This window comes from Spermophilus citellus (assembly GCF_964194105.1).
Source record: "Spermophilus citellus genome assembly, chromosome: 17".
Taxonomy (NCBI): domain Eukaryota; kingdom Metazoa; phylum Chordata; class Mammalia; order Rodentia; family Sciuridae; genus Spermophilus; species Spermophilus citellus.
The window spans coordinates 64024979-64050346 of NC_138199.1; the positions used below are offsets into that span (position 1 = coordinate 64024979).

The window sequence follows — 25368 nt, forward strand, 5'->3', positions numbered from 1 at the left end:
GAGACACATGGGGTAAAAATGGAGCCAAAGGAACAGAACACAGCATCTCCTTCCTGTCTCACCCCAGGGCCAGGGTCAGGGTTTAATTACTCCCACAGAGATCCTCTGGCTCTGCTGGCATCTGGACAAATGGCAATTGTGGGGAGCCACTCCAAATGCGTGCACCTTGAAGTCCTGATGCACCACAGGGATCTGAAAGATCACTGTAGCCTCCCAAGGATAATAAGGCGTGGCCCTGGAGTGGCCCTAGGAGTAGGCGGCACCCAGAGGGGTTGAGCTACACTCACCTGTAATCCTATCCTTGTTCCCTGGTAATCCTACCCTTGCCTCATTTGAATGGCTTCTTCCCAATAAAAGGGTTCAGCACGTGCTCTTCCCTCTTTCCATGGACCCCTAAGGTCAGAGGAGCCATCACAGGACACTTCCCCCCCCCAAAAAAAAAAAAGGTCTTTCTCTGTCTCTATGTGATTATTTCATGCCAGCTCAGTTCACCTAGAGTGACTCTGTTTAGTCATGAGACATAACAGGCTTGTGACATTCTATGCCTTGGATTTGTTTTTTTTTGTTTTTTTTTCCACTTTAAGATATCTTGATTTTTTTTTATAAGTTCAGAATGATTCACACTGTGTTCCAAAGTCCTCCATGATTATTTATTTATCTATTTATTTATTTATCGGCACTGAGGATCAAACCCGGGAGTGCTTTACTCCTGAGTTACATCCCAGCCCTTTTTATTTTTTGAGATTATCCATAAATGGCTTAGGGTCTCACTAAGCTGCTGAGTCTGACCTCAAACTTTCAATCTTCCTGCCTCAGCCTCGGGGGCAGCTGGGATTACAGGCCACTATGCCTAGCTACCTTTTCTTTTCTTTCTTTCTTTCCTTTTTTTTTTTTAAAGAGATATACATTTTATTTATTTAAATTGATAAATAAAAATCGCATATAATTATCATGCACCACGTGTCGTTTTGAAAGACACCTACATTACTTGGTTGGGGGGTATTTGCAGAACTGGAGAGGGAACCCCGGGCCACACGCTGGCTCCACCCCCGAGCTGCACGACATGGCTAAATGCAGCGGATAAGCCTGAGCACTGCATCACATGCGATCATTTTTGTGGAGAGAACACTTAAATCCTGTTCCCTCGGTGACTTTCAGGAACCTAGGACCTTGCTATCACCCCTCTTCTGCAAGCTGTCAATCCGCCCCTCAGTGTGGGGGGCAGGCTGCGCTTCACGGTGAAGGAGACCCAAGGCCAGGGGCTCCGTCCTCCACCCCCCCCCCCCGGGCACTGCACGGTGCTAGCCACCTCCCCGACTCCCCGTAGGTCTTTCGCGTTTTGCGAACGAGGAATCTGCCCACACTGGCCGTCAGGCGGGGTGTTCCCACGGTCTCGACGCCACTGCCCCCGTGTGGCCAGAGATTCAAAGAACTGGCCCAGTAACTCCCTCCCGCGCCTTGTCTTTTTCCCAGGGACAGAACACACCCAGGAGATCCACTACGCCACCCCAGAGTTCGGGGAGGTGGCGCCAGAGAAGCCAGGTGAGCCACGGGATGGGGTGGGGGTGTCAAGAGCTGCTGTTGACAGATCAGGGTCCCTATGGCCACAGGCACAGCTCCGGAAGCCAACAGTACCCAAGAAAACTGCTCCGGACAAATCTCATCAGGAAATGGAGCAGTGGGAAAGAAAAATCGTGGGGTGGGAGATGTCCTATAACGAGTCCCCAGAGGAGGATTCAGGGTCACTATACAATATTGTCAAGAATAAATGTTTTAGCCGGGCCCAGTAGCACACGCCTGTCATCCCAGTGGCTTGGGAGGCTGAGGCAGGAGGATCACAAGCTCAAAGCCAACCTCAGCAAAAGCGAGGTGCTAAGCAACTCAGCGAGACCCTGTCTTTGAGTGTCCCTGAGTTCAATCAGAAGGAGAAGGAGAAGGAAAGTTGTTGTTTGGCCAGCCACAGTGACAAAAGTTTGTAGTTCCAGAGACTCAGGAGGTTGAGGCAGGAGGATCACAAGTTTGGGGTTAGCCTCAGTAATTTAACAAGACTTTCAGCAACTTAGCAAGACCCTGTCTCAAAGAATAAAAAAGCACTGGGGATGTGGCTCAGTGGTAAAGTAACCCTGGGTTCAATCCCCAGTACTAAATAGATAGATAATTTGACACAGTCCAGGAAAAACCACTTAATGCTTGGTTCTAACAGGCCATCTATTTCCTAGAAATAGGATTTCCTTTTCAAGTCCCTCTGTTCACATAACTTAAATTTATTGAATTACCATTTTTTTCCTTTTATATTTCAGAAGCCTGTCATGATTATGTAACTGATTCTGCCTATTCTGAACTCGCCTTCTGAAATTCAAAGAAACCGACTACATCTCAGTGTAAGACACTGTCTAGGAAAGCTGATTTTTTTTTTTTTTAAGAGAGAGTGAGAGAGGAGGGAGGGAGGGAGGGAGGGAGAGAGAGAGAGAGAGAGAGAGAGAGAGAGAGAGAGAATTTTGAATATTTATTTTTTAGTTCTCGGCGGACACAACATCTTTGTTGGTATGTGGTGCTGAGGATCGAACCCGGGCCGCACGCATGCCAGGCGAGCGCGCTACCGCTTGAGCCACATCCCCAGCCCCTAGGAAAGCTGATTTAAGTGAAGAAAAAGTAGACTCATTTGGCATTTTGAAAGGTCCAACCTGGTCACCTAAAGTGAATCTCTGGTTTTCATGGCTAAGCGCTATTCCTTTGAGCTTCTTGGGTGAATCCAGTGTCGTGGTCAGCAGTGATCAGGTGGACTCCCTGGTAAGGCCGGAGAGCTCTGCTCTTTGTAGGCACGGAACATCCTCCTGATTTCCTCATCATTTTCATTTTTGTTTTTCCCATCGTTTTTAAAAGAACAAGTCTTAGGCTGCGATGTTCTTCACAGTGTGTCCTGGAGGCATGACGATGACCACCATTCACGTTTCCCTGTCCCTGTGCCCACTGAGGGTTCTAAAGCAAAAACACAAAGCAAAATCCAGAAAGGTGACCTTGAAAGTGGATCAATTGGGGCAGGGAAGAGGAAGAAAAAGAAAAGAAGAAGAAGAAGAAAGAAGACAGAGGTCACTAGATAATCCAGGATGATCTCATTTCAAGATCCTTAATGTAGCTGGCACGGTGGCGCCCACACGGCACCTGGGGAGGCTGAGACAGGAGGATTGCAGGTTCAAAGCCAGCCTTAGCAACATAGTGAGACTCTGTCTCAAAAAAAAAAAAAGACAGACTGGGATGTAGTTCAGTGGTTAAGTGCCCCTGGGTTCAATCCCTGGTACACCCCACCTCCCCACCGCCCCCATACACCCTCATGCAAAAAAAAAAATCCTTAATTTAAATATATCTACAAAGACCCTTTTCCCAAATAAAGTCCTGTTCCCAAGTTCCAGAAGTTAGGACACAGACATGTTCTTGGGCTGCTACCAAAACATCATGGAGGACAAAATGATTTCTAGCCTGAGTGTCTTCTTCTGGGAGTTTAAAGTCAAGTAAAATAAAAGTTAACTGATAGTTCTAGGGTCCCAGACAAACAGAACAACTTGGCCAAAGTGTCGGTGCTCTGGACCTCAGTCCTGATTATTCCTAGCAATGAACCTCCGAGTAGAGGCCACGGCCTCGGTGACGTCAACGCCCTCAGCGATGGCTTAATAATGTGCTTTGACAAGCGAGGAAACTCAGAAGAGTGGAGCCGCCTTGCAAAGTCACCACGGCCTGGCAAGCAGTTGGAGTAGGAGCTCGATCCTAGCAAATGGCAGCAGGAACGGCGCTTCAGGGTGGGCAGGAGTCAGTTTAAAGATTTTGCTGCCATGAAGCGGCATTCACGAGCTTCGTTCCCCACTTCCTCTGTCGATATTTTTATTTGTGGAAATCAGTACATTACAGAGACTCAGTATATGCAGCTCCGGAGTCAGACCCAATCTGAACCTAGGCTGAGTCATGTGCTGTGTGACTCTGGATAAGTTACCTAACCTCTCTGGGCTTTGGTGTCCTCATTTATAAGGAAGTGGGTGGGAATAATACCCACATTGTGGTGAAATGAACTCGGGGAGTGGATGTGAAGGGCCCGAGCGTGATCAGGTATCTAATAGAACCTCAGTCCCAGCCACTCCAAGTGCCGTGATGCTCACTCAGAGACAGACTAGCTGGCTGTCACTCTAGAAACCTTTAAGCCTTCAGCGTCATAAAACTTGGTGACTTGGCCACCACTGGCTTCCTCATCCGCCTTAACTTGAGCTCCCTCTAAAGCAGAGCCAGAGACAAGGAGCAGGGAGTGGGGAGTCTCCAAGGAGGAGGGATGAGTGACCGGGAGTGAGATGGGGAAGAAGGAAAGTCAATCCAGGGATCATGGGCTCGGGGGCCACACGGGAGGTCCAGACTGCCTCCCAGAAACCTGTGTTGGAGGATGGACAGGGAGAGGGGCTTCGTCCTCGGTTGAGGGTCAGCCAAGAAGGCCTGTGCCGAGAGCTGGTCCACGGCCAGTGTCAGAGCCAGGCAGAGGACAAGACGCCTGTTCTTCTTGGTTGCGATTCTGTGACTGTGCAGGGAACCCAAGCCACGCAGACCTTGCCCACGGCTCCAGCTGGCATTAGGGGTGAGACCAAAAGGGCACCAGGTGGTGCACGAGAGCAGGCCAACATACCCCTGCGCCAGTCCCCCACCACTCTGCTCTCCCCGTGCCCGCCATGGAGTTGAGTCTGCACTGTCTGCCAGTGGGTGCCAGTCACCACCTCCCGGGGACCTCCCACGGGAAGATGGATGGAAGATGGATGGCAGCAGGCCCTGGGTCCTCGGCGATGCTCCTCCCTTCCCTCCCCTCATCCAGTCTCCCTCCCCCTCACTGCAGATGGTCTAGATGGCTGGGGTGGCCGATCTCCAACCCTATAGGGCCTGAGCGCCTGGCTGCCGGGCCCTCCTGGGGCCATGGTGCTGCCTTTGCCATTTTCTGTTGTTGGAAGCATCAAAAGATGCCCCCTCCCCAGGGAAACCTGGACATACTCCTCCCTACCATGGAAGCCTCGCCAGGGGCCACTTGGAGTCACCCAACAAGGGGTTCTATCCGCTGGGCTGTTAACTACATCATCCTCCTCCACGTGTGTTCTCTGCTGGGCACAGACAAAGGACACAACGATCCGGGCTTTCTGCTCACTCCCACAAGCCACCCCCCCCCACTGTCTTCCCCACACCTGCTGGTCTCTGACCTTCTGATCCCGCTCCTCCGGCCATCCCGGGATCAGCCTTCGGAGCATCTGCTGCTGTCCGGGAGTCTCAGTAGGTTCTCACCGCAGACGCTTCTCCCTTCTCCTTCCTCCCACAGCAGACGGCCCCGCACTGCTGGGCGCTGTGCCTGCTGGAAGAACCTTCCTTCCCTTCTGCCTGCAGGACAGTCTGACTGCGGCCAGCATGGTCCATTTCTGATTCTCACCAGAAAATCAAACTGACCACGTTAAGCCAGAGCTGAGCTTCCTTTGGCAGGTCATCGGTGAGAGCTAGCTGAGGCCTTGGAGTCACAGAGGCAGGTGGCAGAGGAGTCTGTGCCTCCTGCTCTCGTGCCTTGTTTTCTCCCCTGTGTTGAATGTCCCACTTCCATCATGTGATGGACCATTAGTTGCCCACCTGACAGTCCCCCGTCCTGATGGTCACAGTCGCCTGTCGTGGGCTCAGAAACTTGGTCTCTTTGAAGATCTGGTGGCAGGCCAGGAGCTGCATTTTGAATGGTGAGTTGTTCTTTGGGGTTAAGGTCACGGCCTTGCTGTAGCACCCAGGAGACTCTGCTGGTGTCTCCACCCGACTTACAGACACGAGATCTGCCACATCCAATGGCCTGAGGAGCAGGGCAGCTGGGTTCTGCTCAACACCTGCAGCCTCCCAACTCACGGGCATCTCCGTGAATGGAAATGGCACACCCAGTGTGGCCAATGCTGCTGACAAAATTGGACCCAATGTGAGACATCTTGGAGCAGTTCTTCGTTTATCAATGGCTTCCACGCATCCCCACTGAAGCGAGCATTCTGGGTTCCCTGGTATCAAGTCTCAGCTCAGACTGTGTATCTAACAGTTCCTAAAGTCCCCTGGGTGGACTGGTGGACTCCTTTTGCCAGTGTATAATCTCTGTGCTAAAGAGCTATAGGAGCTGAGCGCGGTGGTGCAGGCCTGTAATCCCAGTGACCCAGGAGGCTGAGGCAGGAGGATCGCAAGTTCAAGGCCAGCCTCAGCAATTTAGTGAGACCCTGTCTCTAAGGAAAAAATATAAAAAGGGCTGGGGATGTGACTCAGTAGTTAAGTGTCCCTGGGTTCAATTCCTGGCACCCCTAACCCCACCACCACCACCAAAAAAAAAGGGGTGGGGGGACCTAGGAAGCTTTGGGGAGGGATTGAGAGAATATTTATCATTTACACTTGCTGCTTAACAGAGTCTTTTCTCTAGGCAACCTCGTAGCTCATTCCCTGGCAAGTCTGAGAAGTGGTTCAAATCTGGAAGCCGGCAGGAACTCACAATTTTCATTTTCAGTGCCGACACCAGTCTCCCCGCATTCAGTTGCTTTGGATCTTTAGTTGTTGTTGTATAAATAATACTGCTACTGGCTGCCTGTGGCGCTCATTTCTAGAAACACCTGGGTCCCTTGGCCTAGGTCTCATTGTGGGTCACAAGCACTTTGGCCTTACCACCCATCGAGGTCATCACAGTGGCCTGGACTCCACACCCGGGTGCCACCACCTACCCTCTGCTGGTCCAGAATCCTGCCATCCCCGTGGGTACCATCCCCATGGTAGTGTCTTCTACCACCAACTCTGGCTGACAGAGGGCAGCCACCACTTAGGCTTTCCCGAGTGTAGGTGTCCCCACACCAGGGCATTTGGATTGCTTTGATAAAGGAATGTCCCACAAGCCCACCTGACGGGCTGGTCCGCTGGTGTGCGATCCATCTCCCTAATGAGCCGGTTCCATGTGCCTCTGACTCCCTCAGTATCTTGCTCAGGCCCTTCTGACATCTCCACAGCATCGCTCGGCACTGCCCAATAGGAATAAAATGTGACCCACATAGGCACTTTTGCATTTGTCTAGTAGCCTCAGTAAAAAATGAAAAGAAACAGATAAAATAATAACAATATTATTATAAATAATTATTAACCTAACCAACCCTAATAATTAATAATTATAATAATAATGTTATTGTTATTATTATTTTGGTACTGGGGATTGAACCCAGGGATGCTCTATCACTGAACTGCATTCCCAGGCCTTATTTGTTTTTTAAGACTGAGTCTCCCTAAGTGGCTGTGGGTCTTGCTAAGTTGCTGAAGCTGGCTTCAAATTTGCAATCCTCCTGCTTCAGCCTCCTAAATTGCTGGGATTACAGATGCAAGCCACCATGCCCAGCAAAATGGGCGAAATTGATTAGAATTATATATTTTATTTAATCCACTATATATCCAAAATTTTATTATTTTAACACGTGCCACGAGCCCTATTTCACCCAGAATGCAGCATCACTTCTAACTCACTGTGGCTGCCATGTTGGGCTGCTTGGCTGTGGGGTCCTACTGGGTCCAAGCTTCAAGAAGCCATCTCTGTGACAGGTTTGGATCAGCTCCGGGTGTCCGTGGCATGGCATGAACTCCAATTCCTTGATCTAGTCTTATATTTTGTTCCCCCAGCTAGGCACTCTCAGCCACACTCCCCGGGACCCCCAGCTCCTGGCACACCCTGCAGCCCTTGGGGAGATAAGCACTTGCTTCCCATGGCAGAGACTGTCCTTCCCCACCCAGGCTCTGCCGAGACCCGAGCCTGACCTATGCGGGAGACAGGGATGGATCTTAGAGAATTCTGTGAAGCAAGGAGTGGAGATGGGGGGGGGGGTGCTGCGGGGAAAGGGATGGAAGAGTGACTATCTCATGGGCACAGACCTTCAGTTTGGGAAGATGGAGGAGTTCTGGAGGTGGACGGTGTGATGGTACCTGACAATACAACTGCATTTAATATGGACCTAAAATTGGTTAGGAGGGTAAATTCTATATTATGTGCATTTTAGCATAATAGTGAATAAAGATGAGACATATCTGCCTCACATCAGGACTTCCAATGGCAGAGGGAGGGTGCTGTCCTCAGAGGGCTCAGGGGAATTAGGAATTTCAAAGTCCTAATACCAAGGCCCCCTCCTTCCCTGTCCATACCTGAGGCAAGAAAACTGCTGGATGTGCCCATGCGGTCTCCCCGGTTTCCCTACCTTTGATCAAATCCTCGGCTTGCTTGTGGGCAGGGCCTGCCCCTTGGCTTTGGGAGATGAGGCCATATTTAGAGGGAAGGAAGCCCTCTAGGTTTCCTGGTTTGCCCTGAATCAATGGCCTCTCATTTGCTCCTTGCAAAGCTTCTAATGCAGGTAGAAGAAGCAACCAGTGCTACATAATTACCATTGCTCCAAACCTTTCAAGTGCAGGAGCTATTGCACAACCTGGTGCTCCACTTTCCACCGAACCTCCCTCTCCACCTGGGGGCAGGGGGAAGGTCTTAGGAATTGTGAAGCATGGCACGCTAAGGGTCCTCCTCACCCTACTCACCACCTCCGTGGAGCCCTTGTGGTATCTGTCCACCCAGGCTGCTTCCCAGGCCCATCCGACTCCTCTTTTCCTGAGCTAGACTGAACGCAGAGCCCAAGATAAGGCCTTACGGGCACATAGCTTATCTGGGAGGTGGACCCAGGGAAAGCCAACAGAAGAGTATGTTGTTGAGTTGAGCACTGCAGGGGGCACCTGGATGGATCCCACTGGAACCTTCTGGAAGCACAAAAGAGCCTCTCAGAATGGTCCACTTGAGCATCAGTGGTGAGAGGCATTGATTAATTGGCTTCCAACCCCTGCTGTTTGAAGACAGCCCCAGGAGGGGAGGCGTCTCCTCCAGTTCTAGGCTCTGCATGTGGGTGTCCCACGCAGGCTTCCTTTGGTGTCTTACCCCATGGAGCAGCGAAGCCTCAGGACAGAAAAAAATGATGTGTATTGTGTATTTGAAGTAAGAAGCTTGGGTACAGAGTGGGGGAAGCTCTAGAGGCAGCTGGAATCAGAGGTGAGGCCCAGAGGGTGTGACACAGAGCAAGAGGTAGCCGATATGCCTCTCAGAATTGCCTTTATACCTTAATAATGACAATGATAATATTTGATACCAACTGAGCAGGCACTAAGTGCTCTGGTGCATCTCCTCTTGTAGCCCCTGTGACGGCTCCTTGAGGCAGGTACTTATATTTCCCTCCTTTCATACAAAAAGAAACTAAGGCACAAGGTCACTCAGTAAAGCCTGAAGACAGGAAAGGAACTCAGGTCTGAGTGACAGCTAACCTATGTTTCTAACCACTAGAAAGTCTTTTACTTTCTAAGATGTACACTTGGGGGTGTGGCTCAGTGGTAGAGCGCTTGCCTAGCATGTGTGAGTCACCGGGTTCGATTCCACATATAAATGTATAATAAAAAAAGTTCCATTGACAACTTAAAAAAAAAAAGATGTACACTTGGATGTTCAGAGTGGGTTTTGTGGAACCTGGTCACCAGAGGGACAGTCAAGGTCAGAAAGGAAACAGGAAAGGCCAGGATGTAGCTCAGTGGTAGAGCACTTGCCTGAAACGAGGCCCTGGGTCCCATCCTCAATCCTGGAGAGAGAGAGAGAGAGAGAGAGAGAGAGAGAGAGAGAGAGAGAGAGAGAGAAATGGAGGAAGGGCACAGGGACCTGGGGACCACACATAGTTACTGAAGGTCAGTCAAGGGCAAAGCCAGTGGGAGGAGAATGCAGCCAAGCACACAGAACTAAGTCAGGGAAATAGATTCCTACAGCCACGGAGGTGGATGGAGTAGGTTCAGGCAGGTGGCGGGAGTCATGATCCTGGGTGACCCACAGGTCTGAAGCCAGGGTGAAGGCCTGCAGCCAGGCATGAGGACACATTCCTACAGGTAGCAGGCCCTCTTTAGTTGGCAGGATGCTGGCTTCTAGAGAGTTCTGATCAAAGAATAAAATAGCATCATCTTGAAATAACCATATCTACGGTTCTGATGAAAATGGTCTGTATTCACAGCTCTTCTGACACCAGATGTGTGGGTTTTTTTTTTCCCATGTCAGTAACCAGTTTTCCAACTCTCCAACAACCACTGGCATTTGATGACTCAATGCATTTCTGACACTAACCGCGGGGAGTTAATATCAGCCTCCAGGTTACAGGGCTCAGGCCCACAAGATTGTCCTCGCTTCAGAAGCCAGTTGAAAGTCTGGACCTCATGTGCTTCTGACCAAATGGCTATAAATTGGGAGTTCCTGCCACTCCTTAGGCTGGGTAATTTGCTAAAATGGATTATAAAACTTGGAACAAGTTTAATTCCCCTGCTGCTTTATTATAAAGGATATCAGAAAGGATGAACCCCTGGACGGCTAGGTGCCAAGGGCAAGGTCCAGGACCGTCAGGAGTTTCTGTCCCCACAGGTTGGAAGGCACCAACCTCCCAGCACATGATTCATCCACTAAGACATACCATGTCCTTCAGTGTGGAACAGCCCCTCCTCCTCTCCTGGTCATTTGAAGGCAACAGGCCAATTATCATTTTGTTTTGTTTTTGGTACCAGGGATTGAACCTATGAGCTTTTATCCATTGAGCCACATCCCCAGCCCTTTTTTATTTTTTATTTAGAGACAGGATCTTGCTAAGTTGCTGAGGCTGGCTTTGAACTTGCAACCCTCCTGCCTTGGCCTCCAAAGCCACTGGGATCAATTATGTTTTAATGTCCCTCACTGTGAGTTTACCTGATGTGACTGTGATGGAGACTCAGGATGCATTTGTGGCAGAAATGTCACAGAAGATGCCTGGTTCTTTCAGTGTGTCCTCTCAGGCAGCGCATGGTGTCAATTTCTCCGATAACTGGTGATTCCTTTGATAACTTGCCTTCAGGGATGTCTATTGGGTTTCTCAGATGAACACATCACATTACATTAATTATAGTATTTTTGTAATAATTAATTTTTGTGGATAGGCACTTTGAAATGACATGAACATGCTATTTATCAGTTTGAAATCATTTATATCTTTATGGAATCATGGATTCCTATTTTATTCAATAAGTTATCATCCATGATCATCATGATTTTTTATTTACATATTTATGGAGTTGTAATTTCCTATTTTATTCAATAAATTATCATCCATTATTCCCATGGTTTATTATGATGCTCAAATCACCCTTGATTGACCAGCAGGGTCCCCTCCAAACTGGCCTCTGTGTGCTGTTGACATGTTCCCATCCTTGTCTAAATCTTTCCTTACTTTCTGGCACATTCTCTGAACAGTCCCTTACTTTCAGGTTCATCTTGTACTTGTCCTGACCCCCTCTGGAGTGATCTATTTTTCCAGAGTCCTGGTTTCTTCCAGGTGATTCTGGACTCTGTGATCGTGACTCTCAGGGTGTTGCTGCTTCTAAACTCTTCCAAAGGTCAGAGCTTAGGAATGTATTTATGCACATACTTACATTTACACCTCCATGTATTTCTATGTCTCTGTCTATAGTGAAAACCATGAGTTCACACTGACATCTCCAATTCCAGCCACAACACGTTCTAGTTTTCTCCCTTATTTATAAGGATCTTGACAACGAGGCACGGGGCTCCCGATGCCCTCAGTGTAGATATATTGACTTTTGTCAGTTCCCCTGTATGTAATAAGTCTCCCATGCAGACACCCCCTGCATGACACTTGGATTGACACCCCACACCTCTACACCAATGTGTCCTGCTGCAGAAGTCCCTCCACTTTCTCAGGTTCCAACATCTGAGCCAGAATCACATGCTCAACCCCAGACATTCTCCTCACCCTGCTCGGGCTTTGTCAGACCAACACCCTCTACACCCCACTAAGAATCTGACACCAAGGACCCTTAACACGGTCACCCCTCCTGGCTGCCCCTTCATGAGAATACCCTTGTCACTCCATCTGGGCTCTGACACCTGCCCCTTCCCTTCCCACTTGCAGAACTCTGTGCCCTTCACAGGCTCCAACTCCACATATGGGCTGACACTCCACTGTGTAGATGCCCAGTACCCTGAGCGCGTCATCATGCCCTGTGTGGTCTCCTGCTTCTCCCCAGGAGGGCCCCAACACCAGCTCCTGGTCATTGTGGTTTCACTCCACTTTACTGCCACCCGATGCTTGGGCAGCACTGACATCCTCTGGATTGAATCCAGGAAGGGAAGAGGAAGAGGATCTGCTGAGTTTTTCATTCAGTAGCTATGGCTTTCAGGTCTAGAAGTTTCATGTTGGTTCTTCTGCAAATGCATACCTTCTTTAAATTTTTTTCATTGTGAAATAGAGCACACATTATCTGAAAATGCATACAAGTATGCCTACAGTCTAATGAGTTCTATCAGGGAAGTGCTGATGAGCCTCCCATTGTGAGCCACATCCCCAACCCTATTTTGTATTTTATTTAGAGACAGGGTTTCACTGAGTTGCTTAGCGCCTCACCTTTGCTGAGGCTAGCTTTGAGCTCCTGATCCTCCTTCCTCAGCCTCCCCAGCTGCTGGGATTACAGGTGTGCACCACAGGGCCCTTTTTGCTCAACATTGTGTTTATGAAATTCACTCTCATTGCTGAATGTAGCTGGAATTCATTGCTTTCCATTGCTACGTTGTATTCCATTATTAGAATATACTGTGATTTATTTATTCTACAGCTGATGAGGCTGTTAGAAGCAATGCTGCTGTGCACATCCTGGTGCTTGCGCCCTCTCCTGGCTCCCATGTGCATGCAGCGGACACATGACCCAGGAATGGCTGGAGAGGGGGGGTTCCTGGGTGTGCTTATCTTCAGTCCAAGCAGAGAAAGCCACATCGTTTTCTGGTGGAACCGTCATCTTTGCACACCCACGGAGTCTGGAAGTCCCCATTTCCTGCGTCTGAACCAACACGGTCGCTGCTGCTCATTTTAATTCTGGCCATTTTCTTATGAGTATATAGTGGAATTTCATAGTGATTTTAGTTGCTTCTCCTGGTGACTGATAAGGATGAGCACCTTCTCCCATGTTTATGTAACCGGGAGGTCTTCTTTTACTAAGTGCCTGTTTCAGGATCTAACCTCTCTTTCTCCAGGGCTGTTTTAATTTTTTTTTCTGATCTTTATTATTTATTTGTTTTTATTTTATTTGTATATTTTTTAATTTATCGGTATCAGGGATGATTGAACCCAAGATGATTCAATACATCTTTTTTTTTTAGATGTATTCCTAAGCACTTGTTACTTTGACACAATGGGAAATAGGATTTTTATTTCAGTTTTTGATATATAGAAACACAGTATTTTGGAAGGTTGACTTTGGATCCAGCCTTCTTGCTAAATTCTCTTTTTAATTGTAATCCTTTGTAGATTTTCTTACACTACCTTTGCTGCCTGGGCTGTAGCTGCCTCCCGAGAGGAACTGGGGGCCAGAGTGGAGGGCAGAGCTTTGCCAGGACAGCGCCTGGCTTCTCTGCCCCCGCCCCCCCCTCCTGCTCTTGTGAGTGAAGGATGATCACGTGCCCAGCTCCAGGGGCAAGGCACCTGTAATTTCCTAGGCTTCTGAACTCAAATAGGACAAGGTTATGATGCGGTTTGTTTTCATTTTTGTGGTGCTGGGGAGGGAACCCAGGGCTTCATGCATGCCAGGCAAGCACCCTACCATGGAGCCACACCCCCTACCCAGTAATGTGGTTCCAGAGTGCCACTTAGCCAGTCCAATGGCCTGTGTCTGTCCAGCTACTCAAGGGGCTGAGATGGGAGAGTTATGTGAGCCCAAAAATTCAGGACCAGCCTGGGCAAAATATCAAGACCTCTGGGCTGGGGATGTGGCTCAAGCGGTAGCGCACTCGCCTGGCATGCGTGCGGCCCGTGGGGCCCGGGTTGGATCCTGAGCACCACATACCAACAAAGATGTTGCGTCCGCCGAGAACTAAAAAATAAATATTAAATTCTCTCTCTAAAAAAAAAAAAAAAAAAAAAAAAAAAAAAAAAAAAAAAAAAAAAACCACACAAACAAACCTGAGACAGAAAGATAACAAGTTCAAGGCCAACCTTATCAATATATCGAGGCCCTAACCAACTTTGTGAGAACCTGTCTTAAAATAAAAATGAAAAGGACTGGGGATGTATATAGGTCAGTGGTAAATTACCTCTGGGTTCAATCCATAGTACCAAACAAATTTTTTTAAATGAAAATAATCTTAAAATGGAGACGACTTTCCTAGGCTTGACTTACTATCCAGAAGACATGAAGGACATTTGATTAGATAAACTAGTTAAAAATTATATTTAAAGTAAAAACCTCAATTAAGTCACAAGAATAATGAAAGGGAAACATTGTGAACTCAGGTCTCAGATAAAGTGCAAAGGTCCATAATGCATAGTGAGCTCTTACTAATCATTAAGAAAAAGACCAGTGTGTTAGTCAGGGCTCTGTCTCTGTGGCAAAACACCTGAGAAAAACAACTTAAAGGAGGAAAGATTTATTTTAGCTCACGCTCTCGGAGGTTTCAGTCTGCAGTTGCTGGGTGGGGGCCCTGTGGCTTTGGGCTTATGATGAGGCAGAACATCTTGGGGGGAGGGGGCAGCACGGAACAAAGCAGCCCCTCACCTCCAGGCATCGGGGGAGCAGAGGAAGAGAGGGGCTGGTGACCAACTCTTCAAGGGCACATTCCCAGGACAGCCTCCCTCCAACTGGGCCCCACCTCCTAATGTTTTCATTATCTCCCAAACCCCTTCAGCTGGGGAACTTGTCTTTAGGGGCATATTTAAGATCCAAATGATAACAGCCAATAATCTATAGAACTCTCGCTGGGCTGAGAAGTCATTGGCAGGCGTGTGCTCTGGGCCCTGCACAGCTGGTCCTGCTCCTGCTCCCGCTCCCAGGGTGGAGGATTACAGCCTCCTTAGCTTGCTCTTGTGCTGCCTCTCCCTCAGGCTGTCAAGGGAGACCTGCCTGGGCGTGATCAGCAATGGGTTCAGGAAGCCTGGAGCTAATTCCCTTCTCTCCTCAGCTGCCCTGGAGAGGAATGGACTCATTCCTAACCTTTGACCCTTTCCCAGTGAGCACTGCTAGAGACAGTGACTGAGCTCTCCAGTGGCACATAACTTAGGCTAGAGAAATTAGACACCTGAGGATCATGGGACATCTGTGCCCGTCTCTGTGGCCCATCAGATGTCCCGTGGGAAGAGTGCACCAGAGCATGACCTTTCCCTGGGAAAAGGCCAGAGAATTACCATCCGGAGTGCAAAGTCTGGGCAGGGATCCTCCTGTGGAGTTTAGGAAGGTATTGCTGCACCCCCACCCCTTGTCCTGCCACCATTATGGGGCTAAGGTCAGAGTCCTTCACACGTCTCCTTTCTGCTCCTCTGCATTCTCTTTTCCACAGTGATCTTTTTTTAGTATTTATTTTTTCAGTTGTAGTTGGACACAATACCTTTATTCTATTCATTTATTTTTATGTAGTGCTGAGGATCCAATCCAGGGCCCTGTGCATGCTAGGTGAACGCTCTACCACTGAGCCACAATCCGAGGCCCCATAGTGATCTTTTCAAATGAACAATATGCCCACTTTCTACCACGCGGCCTGCGCAGTGGTTTCATTAATGAGGTTCTAGGCATTAAGTTAGTTAGAAGAGGGGCACAATTCAGGAGCCACTTGTCAAAAGAAACAAACTTTATTTTTAGAACTACAAACGCCAAACAAAACAGCTCCTCAGGAAAAACCCCTCAGAGCCCAACTGCCACCACCGGCTTCCCACAAGCCTCTCACCCCCACACAAACCTCACCACCTCCCACAATCCTCCTGTTCTTGAGGCCGATTGGCTGGGTTGTGTGGGCGGAGCCAAAGAAGTCCCCCAATGAGCAGCTCCGTGGAGGAGCCAATCAGCTAGATGTTGCTGGGGCCGCTGTGAGCCAATCATCAGCTGGCAGTCTGAAGGGCAGGGAAACAGCCCAATGAACATCACCGCAGAGGAGCCAATCAGCTAGATGTTGCTGGGGCCGCTGTGAGCCAATCATCAGCTGGCAGCTGGTTGCTGGCAGCTGGAAGTTTGCTGGGGCCCCTTTGGCTGTGGCTCTCAACATCTCCCCCTCTCTGTTTAAACAACAAGCATGTGGCTTGGGGACCGTGCCTGCCTTAGGTTGTCCAATACTACATATGGTCCTTACCCGTCTTCGGATGAGCTGACCTCAGGGCGTCAGCCTCCTGTCTTAGGTTGGTACCATTGTAATTGGATCTTACCCGTCATTGACTACCGGTCCAGTATACAGCCACACCTGTGGAGAGGTCTTTGTCATGACAAGCAGAAGGGAGGAAGATACACCACGCCAATTGACGGCTCTTGTTGGAAAAATTGTACAATCGATGACATCATCAGTATAAATACTCCAACACTACCACAAGTCGCTGCACCAACAGATAGTTCACAATGCATACAAGTGAGTTCATAATGCATACAAGTGACACATAGTTTAGGCAAGTTCTGCAAGCAGTTCAGTGATGGCTATTGCAGAAACTGTAGATTAGTTTTATCTTTGTCTTCACCGGCACTGGGATGAAGATAGGAATTCTGGCAATAATGGCTAAAGAAAAAATTATGTAACATTCCAGAAGGCACTAAAAGAAAACAATTTTCTTAACAATTTACATTATCTTGAAGAGAAAAGAAAACAATTTTCTTAACAATTTACATTATCTTGAAGAGGATTATTAAATATAATGAAAAGGAAAGGTGAAAGTAAACAAACAGATCTGTTAACCTTCTTTTTTGTTTACATATTAAAACAATTCTTAATAGTTATTTACCCAATTTAAATTAAACCATTTAAATCACGTGAATAAAAAAAAAATAAATTTGGATCCATTTTTTCATGAGCGCTCATCATATATGATATATGGACATACGTACATTCAAACATATAACACAAAACACAAGTGTGCACACATAATATAATACATATAACACATAACATAATAGTAAAGGCCTTATAACTTTTTACAGGTGAAATCTCCATTGCAATGTTTAAAACTCTATAGTCAAAAAAAAAAAAAAATAGAACTGATCAGCAAAACATTAACCTAGGTCTGTATGAGCTCAAAAAACAAAATAGAACTTCATGATATGAGAAAGGGCAATAATAAAATAGATATTGAAAAAAGCATCCTGGTTCTGTCGCAGATGTAAGGATAGCCAAATTGGAGTTTTGGTTATCTGCTGTTATGGATTTGAGCCAAATCATCTTCTTTTTGGTCTGTAGAAATCGCTTTAGTTAATCTCTCTGGAATCCAAATCAGCTGCTGTTCTCCCTGTGGAAATACACAAACAGGCCCCCGACTCCAGACAATCACTGGGTCAGGACTTTAGTTAATCTCTCCGGAATCCAAATCGGCTGCTGTTCTTCCTGTGGAAACACACAAACAGACCCCCGACTCCAGACAATTACTGGGTCAGGACCTTTCCATTGTCCTGTTAGAATATCTTTCCAAAGTACCTTGGGCTTATGTACATTTTTTGGACACATATGCCTTTCTGCAGCACTAAGTCCTGATGAATCCAAATTTAAAAAGTTTAGAGTAAAAAGGGTTATTTTAAGTTTATCTTTGGGGAATATATACCCCTTCCCAATTCCGTCTTTTTGCTTTAATAAGTACATTTTAATAGTTTGATGAGCTCTTTCAACTATGCCTTGTCCCTGTGGATTGTATGGGATTCCTGTTATATGAGTAATGCCAAATGATGAGCAAAATTGTTTAAAAGAGCTAGAAGTATAACCAGGGGCATTATCTGTTTTTAACTGTTCTGGAATGCCCACAGTGGCAAAATTTTGTAAGCAATGAGCTATAACATCTTTAGTTTTTTCTCCGGCATGAAGGGAGCCCATCAAAAATCCAGAAGAAGTATCAACTGTAACATGCAAATATTTTAATTTTCCAAATTCTGGCAAATGTGTGACGTCCATCTGCCAAATATGGTTAGGTATCAATCCTCTAGGATTGACTCCAAGATTAACTTGTGGTAAAAAGGTCACACAATTTTGACATTGTTTTATTATTTGTCTAGCTTGTTCCTTCGTTATTTTAAAACGCTTTTGTAAAGTATTAGCATTGACATGGAACCTTTTATGAAAATTTATAGCTTCTTCTAGTGTAGAGAAAATATGTATGTCATGTGTAGTTTTATCTGCTAAATCATTGCCCAAACTAAGGGCTCCAGGCAATCCTGTATGTGCCCTGATATGTCCTATAAAGAATGGATCTTTTCTGTCCCAGATTAAACTTTGTATAGTGGAAAACAAAGAGAAAACAGTAGAAGAAGGGGAAATCCTACCAGCATCTTCAAGGGATACTATAGCATTAACTATATACTGACTATCAGAAAATAAATTATATACAGAATCTTTAAACATCACAAAAGCTTGTAATACTGCATTAAGCTCTACCTTTTGAGCTGATTGTTTGGGTACTAAAAATGTAAAAGTTTGATCAGGTGTAACTATTGCTGCTGTACCATTATTTGACCCATCAGCGAATATATTTGGAGCATTCATGATAGGTGTTTTTCTTGTCATTTTTGGAAAAATTACAGGATGCAATGACCAAAAAGACAATAAAGGATTAGATGGTAAGTGGTTATCAAATGAAACATTAGATTTGCACATGATTATTGCCCAAGTATTTAACTCATTAGCTAATTCATCAATTTGATTCATAGTATATGGAGTAATAATTTTATTGGGAGAAATTCCAAATACTCCCTTTGCTGTTTTTATTCCTTTGAGTACTAATTGTCCTACAGCCTCAGGATACCTAGTAAGAATAGTGTTAGGAGAATAAGATAAATGTATCCATAATAATGGACCTTCTTGCCAAAATACTCCTGTAGGAATATTTTTTGTTGGTAGTACAATAAATAATAAAGGCAAACTTATATCAATTCTATCCAAATGCATATTTTCCATATATGTTTCAATGATTTTTAATGCTTTTCTTGCTTCAGGCGTTAACATTCGGGGTGAATTTGGATCTGATGGACCTTTTAAGATATCAAATAAAGGTCCCAATTCTCCTGTTGGAATACCTAGATAAGGCCTTATCCAATTTATGTCTCCTAATAACTTTTGAAAGTCATTAAGTGATTTGAGTTGATCTACTCGTATTTGAATTTTTGGTGGACGGACCATGGTTGAGGATAATAGAACTCCTAAATAATTAATTGGAAAATTTAATTGTACTTTATCTATTGCTATCTCTAGATTATAATTTTTTAATAAATTTGTAAGTGTGGCATAACATTCTAGCAATGTGTTTTTAGCTTTGTGTGCTAATAATACATCATCCATATAGTGAAATATTTGTAGTTCAGGATTTTGATTTCTAAGTGGCTGGATTACTTTGTTAACATAAATTTGACACATAGTTGGGCTGTTAGCCATCCCTTGAGGGAGTACTTTCCATTCATATCTCTGATCAGGACCTTCATGATTTAGTGCAGGGATAGTAAATGCAAAACGTGGACTATCCTCAGGATGAATTGGAATTGAAAAAAAACAATCTTTAATATCTATAACTAAAACATACCAAGTTTTTGGCAAAGCAGACAATTGAGGAATCCCCGATTGAGCAGGGCCCATAATGACCATTTCATTATTAATGGCTCTTAAGTCTTGCAATAATCTCCATTTACCAGATTTCTTTTTGATGACAAAAATGGGAGTATTATGGGGAGATACAGAAGGCTGTATATGTCCTTCCGCTAATTGTTGTTTGACCAGATCATGGGCTACTTGTATCTTTTCTTTAGTCAAGGGCCACTGAGGAACCCATACTGGTCTTTCTGATTTCCATGTAATTTTTATTGTCTCAGTGGCCCTTTGTGAAAATCCAACCCATGTCTGTCTGTTCCTTGATCTATTTGTATTGGTGCTGCTAAACCTTGTTCTTGTTTTTCTAATCTTTTTCCTTTCCTAAAACCTTGTCTAGCCATAATAGTGGGTGCATTTTGATTGATGTTATTTGTTAATGTCAAACCTAATTGATCTAAGACATCTCGTCCCCATAAATTTACGGGAAGATGATCCAATACATATGGCTGTATAGTTCCTTCACATCCTTCAGGATCCTTCCAATCTAATACCATTGCGCTTCTATCAGGATTAGTCGCCACTCCTAGGCCTCGAAGCGTTTGAGTGGCTTGTTGTAATGGCCAATGTTTTGGCCATTCTTGACGAGAGATGATGCTAAGGTCTGCACCTGTATCCAGTAGCCCATTAAATTCATGTCCTTGAATATTTAGTTTTAGCATGGGGCGAGAATCTAAATTTAAAGAAAGCATAGCCCAATCTATACCTGTGGAGCCTAATCCCTTGGAACCTCTTTCTACAGCATGACTGGAAAATTTATCATGTAGGCTTGGTATTATTAGTAACTGTGCTATTCTATCTCCTGGTGAAATTACTGATATACCCTTTGGAGAACTGGCTATAATTTTTATTTCACCTTCATAATCGGGATCAATTACCCCAGGACTTATCAAAAGTCCTTTTAGAGTAGAAGAGCTGCGTCCCAATAATAAGCCTACTGTTCCTTTGGGAAGAGGTCCTTTTACCCCTGTGGGAATGATTTGAACTCCCATCTCTGGAGTTAGTACTGATCTGGCGGAGGCGCAGATGTCCAACCCTGCGCTCCCTCTGGTTTGTCTGATGAGGGATCTGATGGACAGTGTGTCCTGGGCGCTACCCTGATGGGGTTGCTGGGTTCCTCCAGTGCTCCGTATATTTGTGGTTTGGGGCCCCGGAGCATTGGGGCCCCCTGTCCATTTTTTGGCAACGGAGCCCGATGCCTTTGTCCACGATATTGTGGATAAACACCTTGTCCTTTTTCGTTTTTTAATGGAGTACCCTCTATGGTGGTTTGAGAACGGTATTCATTAGCCCAATGTAATGGAGTACCCTCTATGGTGGTTTGAGAACGGCATTCATTAGCCCAATGTCTCCCTCTACGGCATCGTGGGCAAATACCCGGTATTCTACTCCTTTGATACCTAGTTTTGTTAAACCCTCCTCCTATGGGGCAATTCCTTTTAAAATGTCCTGTTTGTTGACAATTGTAACATGTTCTTGGCCTGGTATATAAAGCCTGTTTTACTGCAGCTGCCACAATTTGCCCTTGTTCATTAATGTCTCTGGCATCTAAAGCCTGTTTTACTGCAGCTGCCATGACTTGCTCTTGTTCATTAATGTCTCTACATAATTTAATATATGTGTTTAAATCTTCCTGTTTCCATGGTCTAATGATATCTCTGCACCAACGATTCGCTTGGTCATAAGCCAGTTGTTTTATTAATGGCATTGCTTGTTCTGTATTCCCAAAAATTCTGGTAGCTGTTTGAATAAGCCTATCTACAAATTCAGCGTAAGGTTCATTAGCTCCTTGTATTATCTTAGATAATTGACCTTGTAAACCTCCATGTCCTTGTAAAGTCTTCCATGCCTTAACTGCATCTACAGCAATTTGTGAGTATACGCCAGGATCATATGCAATTTGTTGCTGCGGATCCTCATAAGGTCCCTTTCCTAACAACATATCTAGATTTCTCTGAGAATAACCAGCTGCTGCATTTCGCCTAGCCGTCTCCTTGCAAAATTCCTCATTGGCAACCTTCCATAACAGGTATTGTCCTCCATTTAGCACAGCTTTACACATATTAGCCCAATCTGCTGGCGTCATGTTCAAGTTGTTAATGGATTCGACCAAGCTTACAGTGAAGGGTGCTTGAGGACCATAGGTTGTTACAGCCTCTTTTAGCTCCTTCACTGTTTTGAAATTTAAACCCTGGTAAATTCGCTGCCCTCCTACCTCAAATACAGGGCATACTTGAGATCCTGTCTCAGGATCCCAACTATCAACTGCGGGGGTTGGGAGTCTCCTAGCATATGGAGGTGGTGCTGTTGATTGGACACTTATGTCCTCTGGTGATAGAATGCTGTTAGTAGCAGTCTCCTGTAGAGGTGGTGCTGATGGTTGGACACTTACACTCTCTGATAGAAAGGTGTTATTAGCAGTCTCCTGTTGTAACTTTTCCCCTGATGGCTTTTTCTGCTCTAAACTTCCTTCCTCTGTCTCACTAGCTCGAAAGACCTTCTCTTTTACTTGAATCTTTTCCTCTTTCTGACTAATTTGAGAGACCTTCTCTTTTACTTGAATCAATATGTCTTCTCCTTCCTCTACCTTTGTCTGAATTGAAGGCTTTGGACTAAGCAAACCAGATACCAACGCCCACAATGTCAATGTGCCAACTGGCAGAGTCCCTGGGTTGTTCTTTTCTATTCTTTTTAAATCTTCACCATGATGGTTCCATTGTGATATATCTAACAACTCCTCCTTAAAAAGCCATGGGCTACATTGTTGTATTGTATCAACGTATGCCCTGACTGTTCTTGATTTTACTGCGATGCCTCCTTCCTCTAACAATTTACTTAACAGTCTTTCGGTTTGTTTTTTACTAATTGCTGATCCCGTATTTCTACTATAATACAACCCAACAAGATAACCCCAAACAAAACTGAGACAGAATGAAATAAAAATGGAACCACACAAAATCATTATGACAGCCTTTCTATCCTCCTGACATGTGCATCCGTCCTTTCTCCCTATCTGTTCCTCAGACGCAAATAGTTTTTCCTCAGACGCAAATAGTTTTTCCTCAGATGTGAGCGGTTTTTCTTCCGTCTCACTCATCTCCAGGGACAGGCAAGTTAAAACAAAAATGAAGCAAAACAAAAAAGGAAACTTAGAATGGCTATCCATCCTCTCGCCCTGCCCTCAGGGGCGAGCAGTTTACTTACCCTCAGTCGCTCCCCGTGTGAGCCACCAAATGCCGCAGTCTGGCTGGGCACAATTCAGGAGCCACTTGTCAAAAGAAACAAACTTTATTTTTAGAACTACAAACGCCAAACAAAACAGCTCCTCAGGAAAAACCCCTCAGAGCCCAACTGCCACCACCGGCTTCCCACAAGCCTCTCACCCCCACACAAACCTCACCACCTCCCACAATCCTCCTGTTCTTGAGGTCGATTGGCTGGGTTGTGTGGGCGGAGCCAAAGAAGTCCCCCAATGAGCAGCTCCGTGGAGGAGCCAATCAGCTAGATGTTGCTGGGGCCGCTGTGAGCCAATCATCAGCTGGCAGTCTGAAGGGCAGGGAAACAGCCCAATGAACATCACCGCAGAGGAGCCAATCAGCTAGATGTTGCTGGGGCCACTGTGAGCCAATCATCAGCTGGCAGCTGGTTGCTGGCAGCTGGAAGTTTGCTGGGGCCCCTTTGGCTGTGGCTCTCAACACTTATTTTACATTGCTAGGTCCGAGACGGCTCGCCTCCCTGATTCCCACCTCTAGCCGCCCAGCAGGGCAGCGAGGATTACTCTGGGCTAGCAGGAGAGAGAGAGAGCGAACACGCCGGGGAGTAGCCTTTTATTTGGGGGACAAGAGATTCAGGGGAGAATTCCATCCAATGAAGGTTGAGGGGGGGCTGCACTCCAAGGTCAGGGTCAGTGATTGGGTCTCCGGGGTCAGTGGTCACGCACACCCCCACACGGATGGGCTCTCTCATCAGGAAAGGGTCGGGATAGCTCCGACACAGCCAGAGCGCCTCAGGCCCTTAACGGGAGTCACCCAATCACGTGTCAGAATGGCTCCCCACACCCACTCTCTGCTGGAACGGTCCCCTCCTGTCCCAGTGGTTTCCAACCTCCTCACTGTGGCCCTCGTGGAAGGACGTGCCCTCTCAGGTCTCATCTCCCACCTGTCTCCCCTTTGCTCACTCCTGCCTTCCTGGCTGGCTCTCTGCTCTGGGGTTATTCCAGGCCTTTCTTCTATCCACCTGCCTCAGCCAATGAATAGCTGGGATTTAAGATAGACACCACTGCACCCAGCCTCATAGGTTTCTAACATGTTTCAATAGAGAGCTGTGTTGAGGATGGGGATGTGGCTCAAGCGGTAGCGCGCTTGCCTGGCATACGTGCGGCCCGGGTTCAATCCTCAGCACCACATACAAAGATGTTGTGTCCGCCGAAAACTAAAAAATAAATATTAAAAATTCTCTCTTTAAAGAAAAAAAAAGAGAGAGCAATGTGGCTTAACAACATCAATGAGAGGAAAAAAATTAAAGTCTGTAAATTTTTACTTTGTGAAAATATTTATGAGGGCTGGGGTTATGGCTCAGCAGTAGAGCACTTACCTAGCACGTGTGATGCCCTGGGTTCGATCCTCAGCACCACATAAGAATAAATAAAATATTTATGAGCATGAAAATTCATTAAAAGCATCTGGGTTGGGGGAAGTTCTGTCAAAAAGAAACAGTCCAGCTATATAGCTCTCAACCTAATAAGGTTCCCTACTAAGGCAGACTAAAATGTCATGAGGGGATGTTTTGGGGTGATGAAAATGTCCTGTTGTCATTGTGTTGGTAGTTACTTGTCAAAACTTATCACTTGAAATAGGTAAATTTATTTTTATGTAAATTACGCCCCTCCCCTGTATTAGGGATTGAACCCAGGGTGCTTTACCACTGAGTCATAGCCCCTGCCCTTCTTGAATTTTTTATGTTGAGACAGCTACTCAAGAGGCTGAGGCAGGAGGATTGGAAGTGTTAGGCCAGCCTCAGCAACTTAGCAAGACTTGTCTCAAAATAAAATAAAAAGGGCTGGGGATATAGCTTAGTGGTAAAGTGCCTCTGTGTTCAATCCTTAGGACTACAAAAAACCCTTTTTTTTTTTCCTGATAAAAAAACCCATGGTCAGACAGTAAGATAATACTGTACTCCAAGGGATAAGCTACATTTTACTAAATCAGTGCATTCTCATTTCCTTAGATGGTGACTGATTCTGGACCAACTGCCACATGGCCCAATTCTGATCAATGAGATGGAGAGATCTTCTGATTGCAGTGACTAGGAAAGGTCTTATTTTCATAACTAAAATGGGAAGAATCTTCACTGGCTAGCTCTTGTCTCCTTGACTTTCCTAATTAGAAGGTGGACAAGAAGGCTGGAAATGCAACAGTCACCTGTGATCAGGAGGCGACAAGTCAACACACTACAGATGGTGGTCAACCCAGTGCCTAGGTCCCTAACTATACAGAGTTACACTAGCTTTAGATGGTCTGTCCCCAGCATTTCTTGTTATATGAGAAAAACAAACCTCAAATTGCTTAAACCAGTATAGTAGGATTTTTGTTTCTTGTAGCTTAACATATTCTTGATATGATAAAATACATCAAAAGTATAATAACAAATAAATCAAAGAAAGCACCAAAAAATGTCTACTTCTTAGTGCA

At 45.9% G+C, this 25368-nt stretch overlaps 1 protein-coding gene across 5 annotated transcripts in view; it reads left to right on the forward strand.

The window, feature by feature from the left end:
- The window catches only part of MILR1 (mast cell immunoglobulin like receptor 1), a 234616-nt gene that overhangs the window by 9797 nt on the left and 199451 nt on the right, over positions 1 to 25368 (forward strand). Inside the window, exons 6-8 of one of the 5 annotated variants that reach the window (XM_081271485.1) lie at positions 1474 to 1542; positions 2301 to 2381; positions 24905 to 25239. In XM_081271485.1, the coding sequence (XP_081127611.1) occupies positions 1474 to 1542; positions 2301 to 2353 (122 nt within the window). In that variant the 3' untranslated portion in view covers positions 2354 to 2381; positions 24905 to 25239. Of the gene's footprint in view, positions 1 to 1473; positions 1543 to 2300; positions 2429 to 2517; positions 3361 to 6445; positions 6727 to 24904; positions 25240 to 25368 lie in introns of those variants that run through there. The other 4 variants (XM_081271487.1, XM_081271486.1, XR_014019374.1 and 1 more) reach the window with 4 other exon arrangements.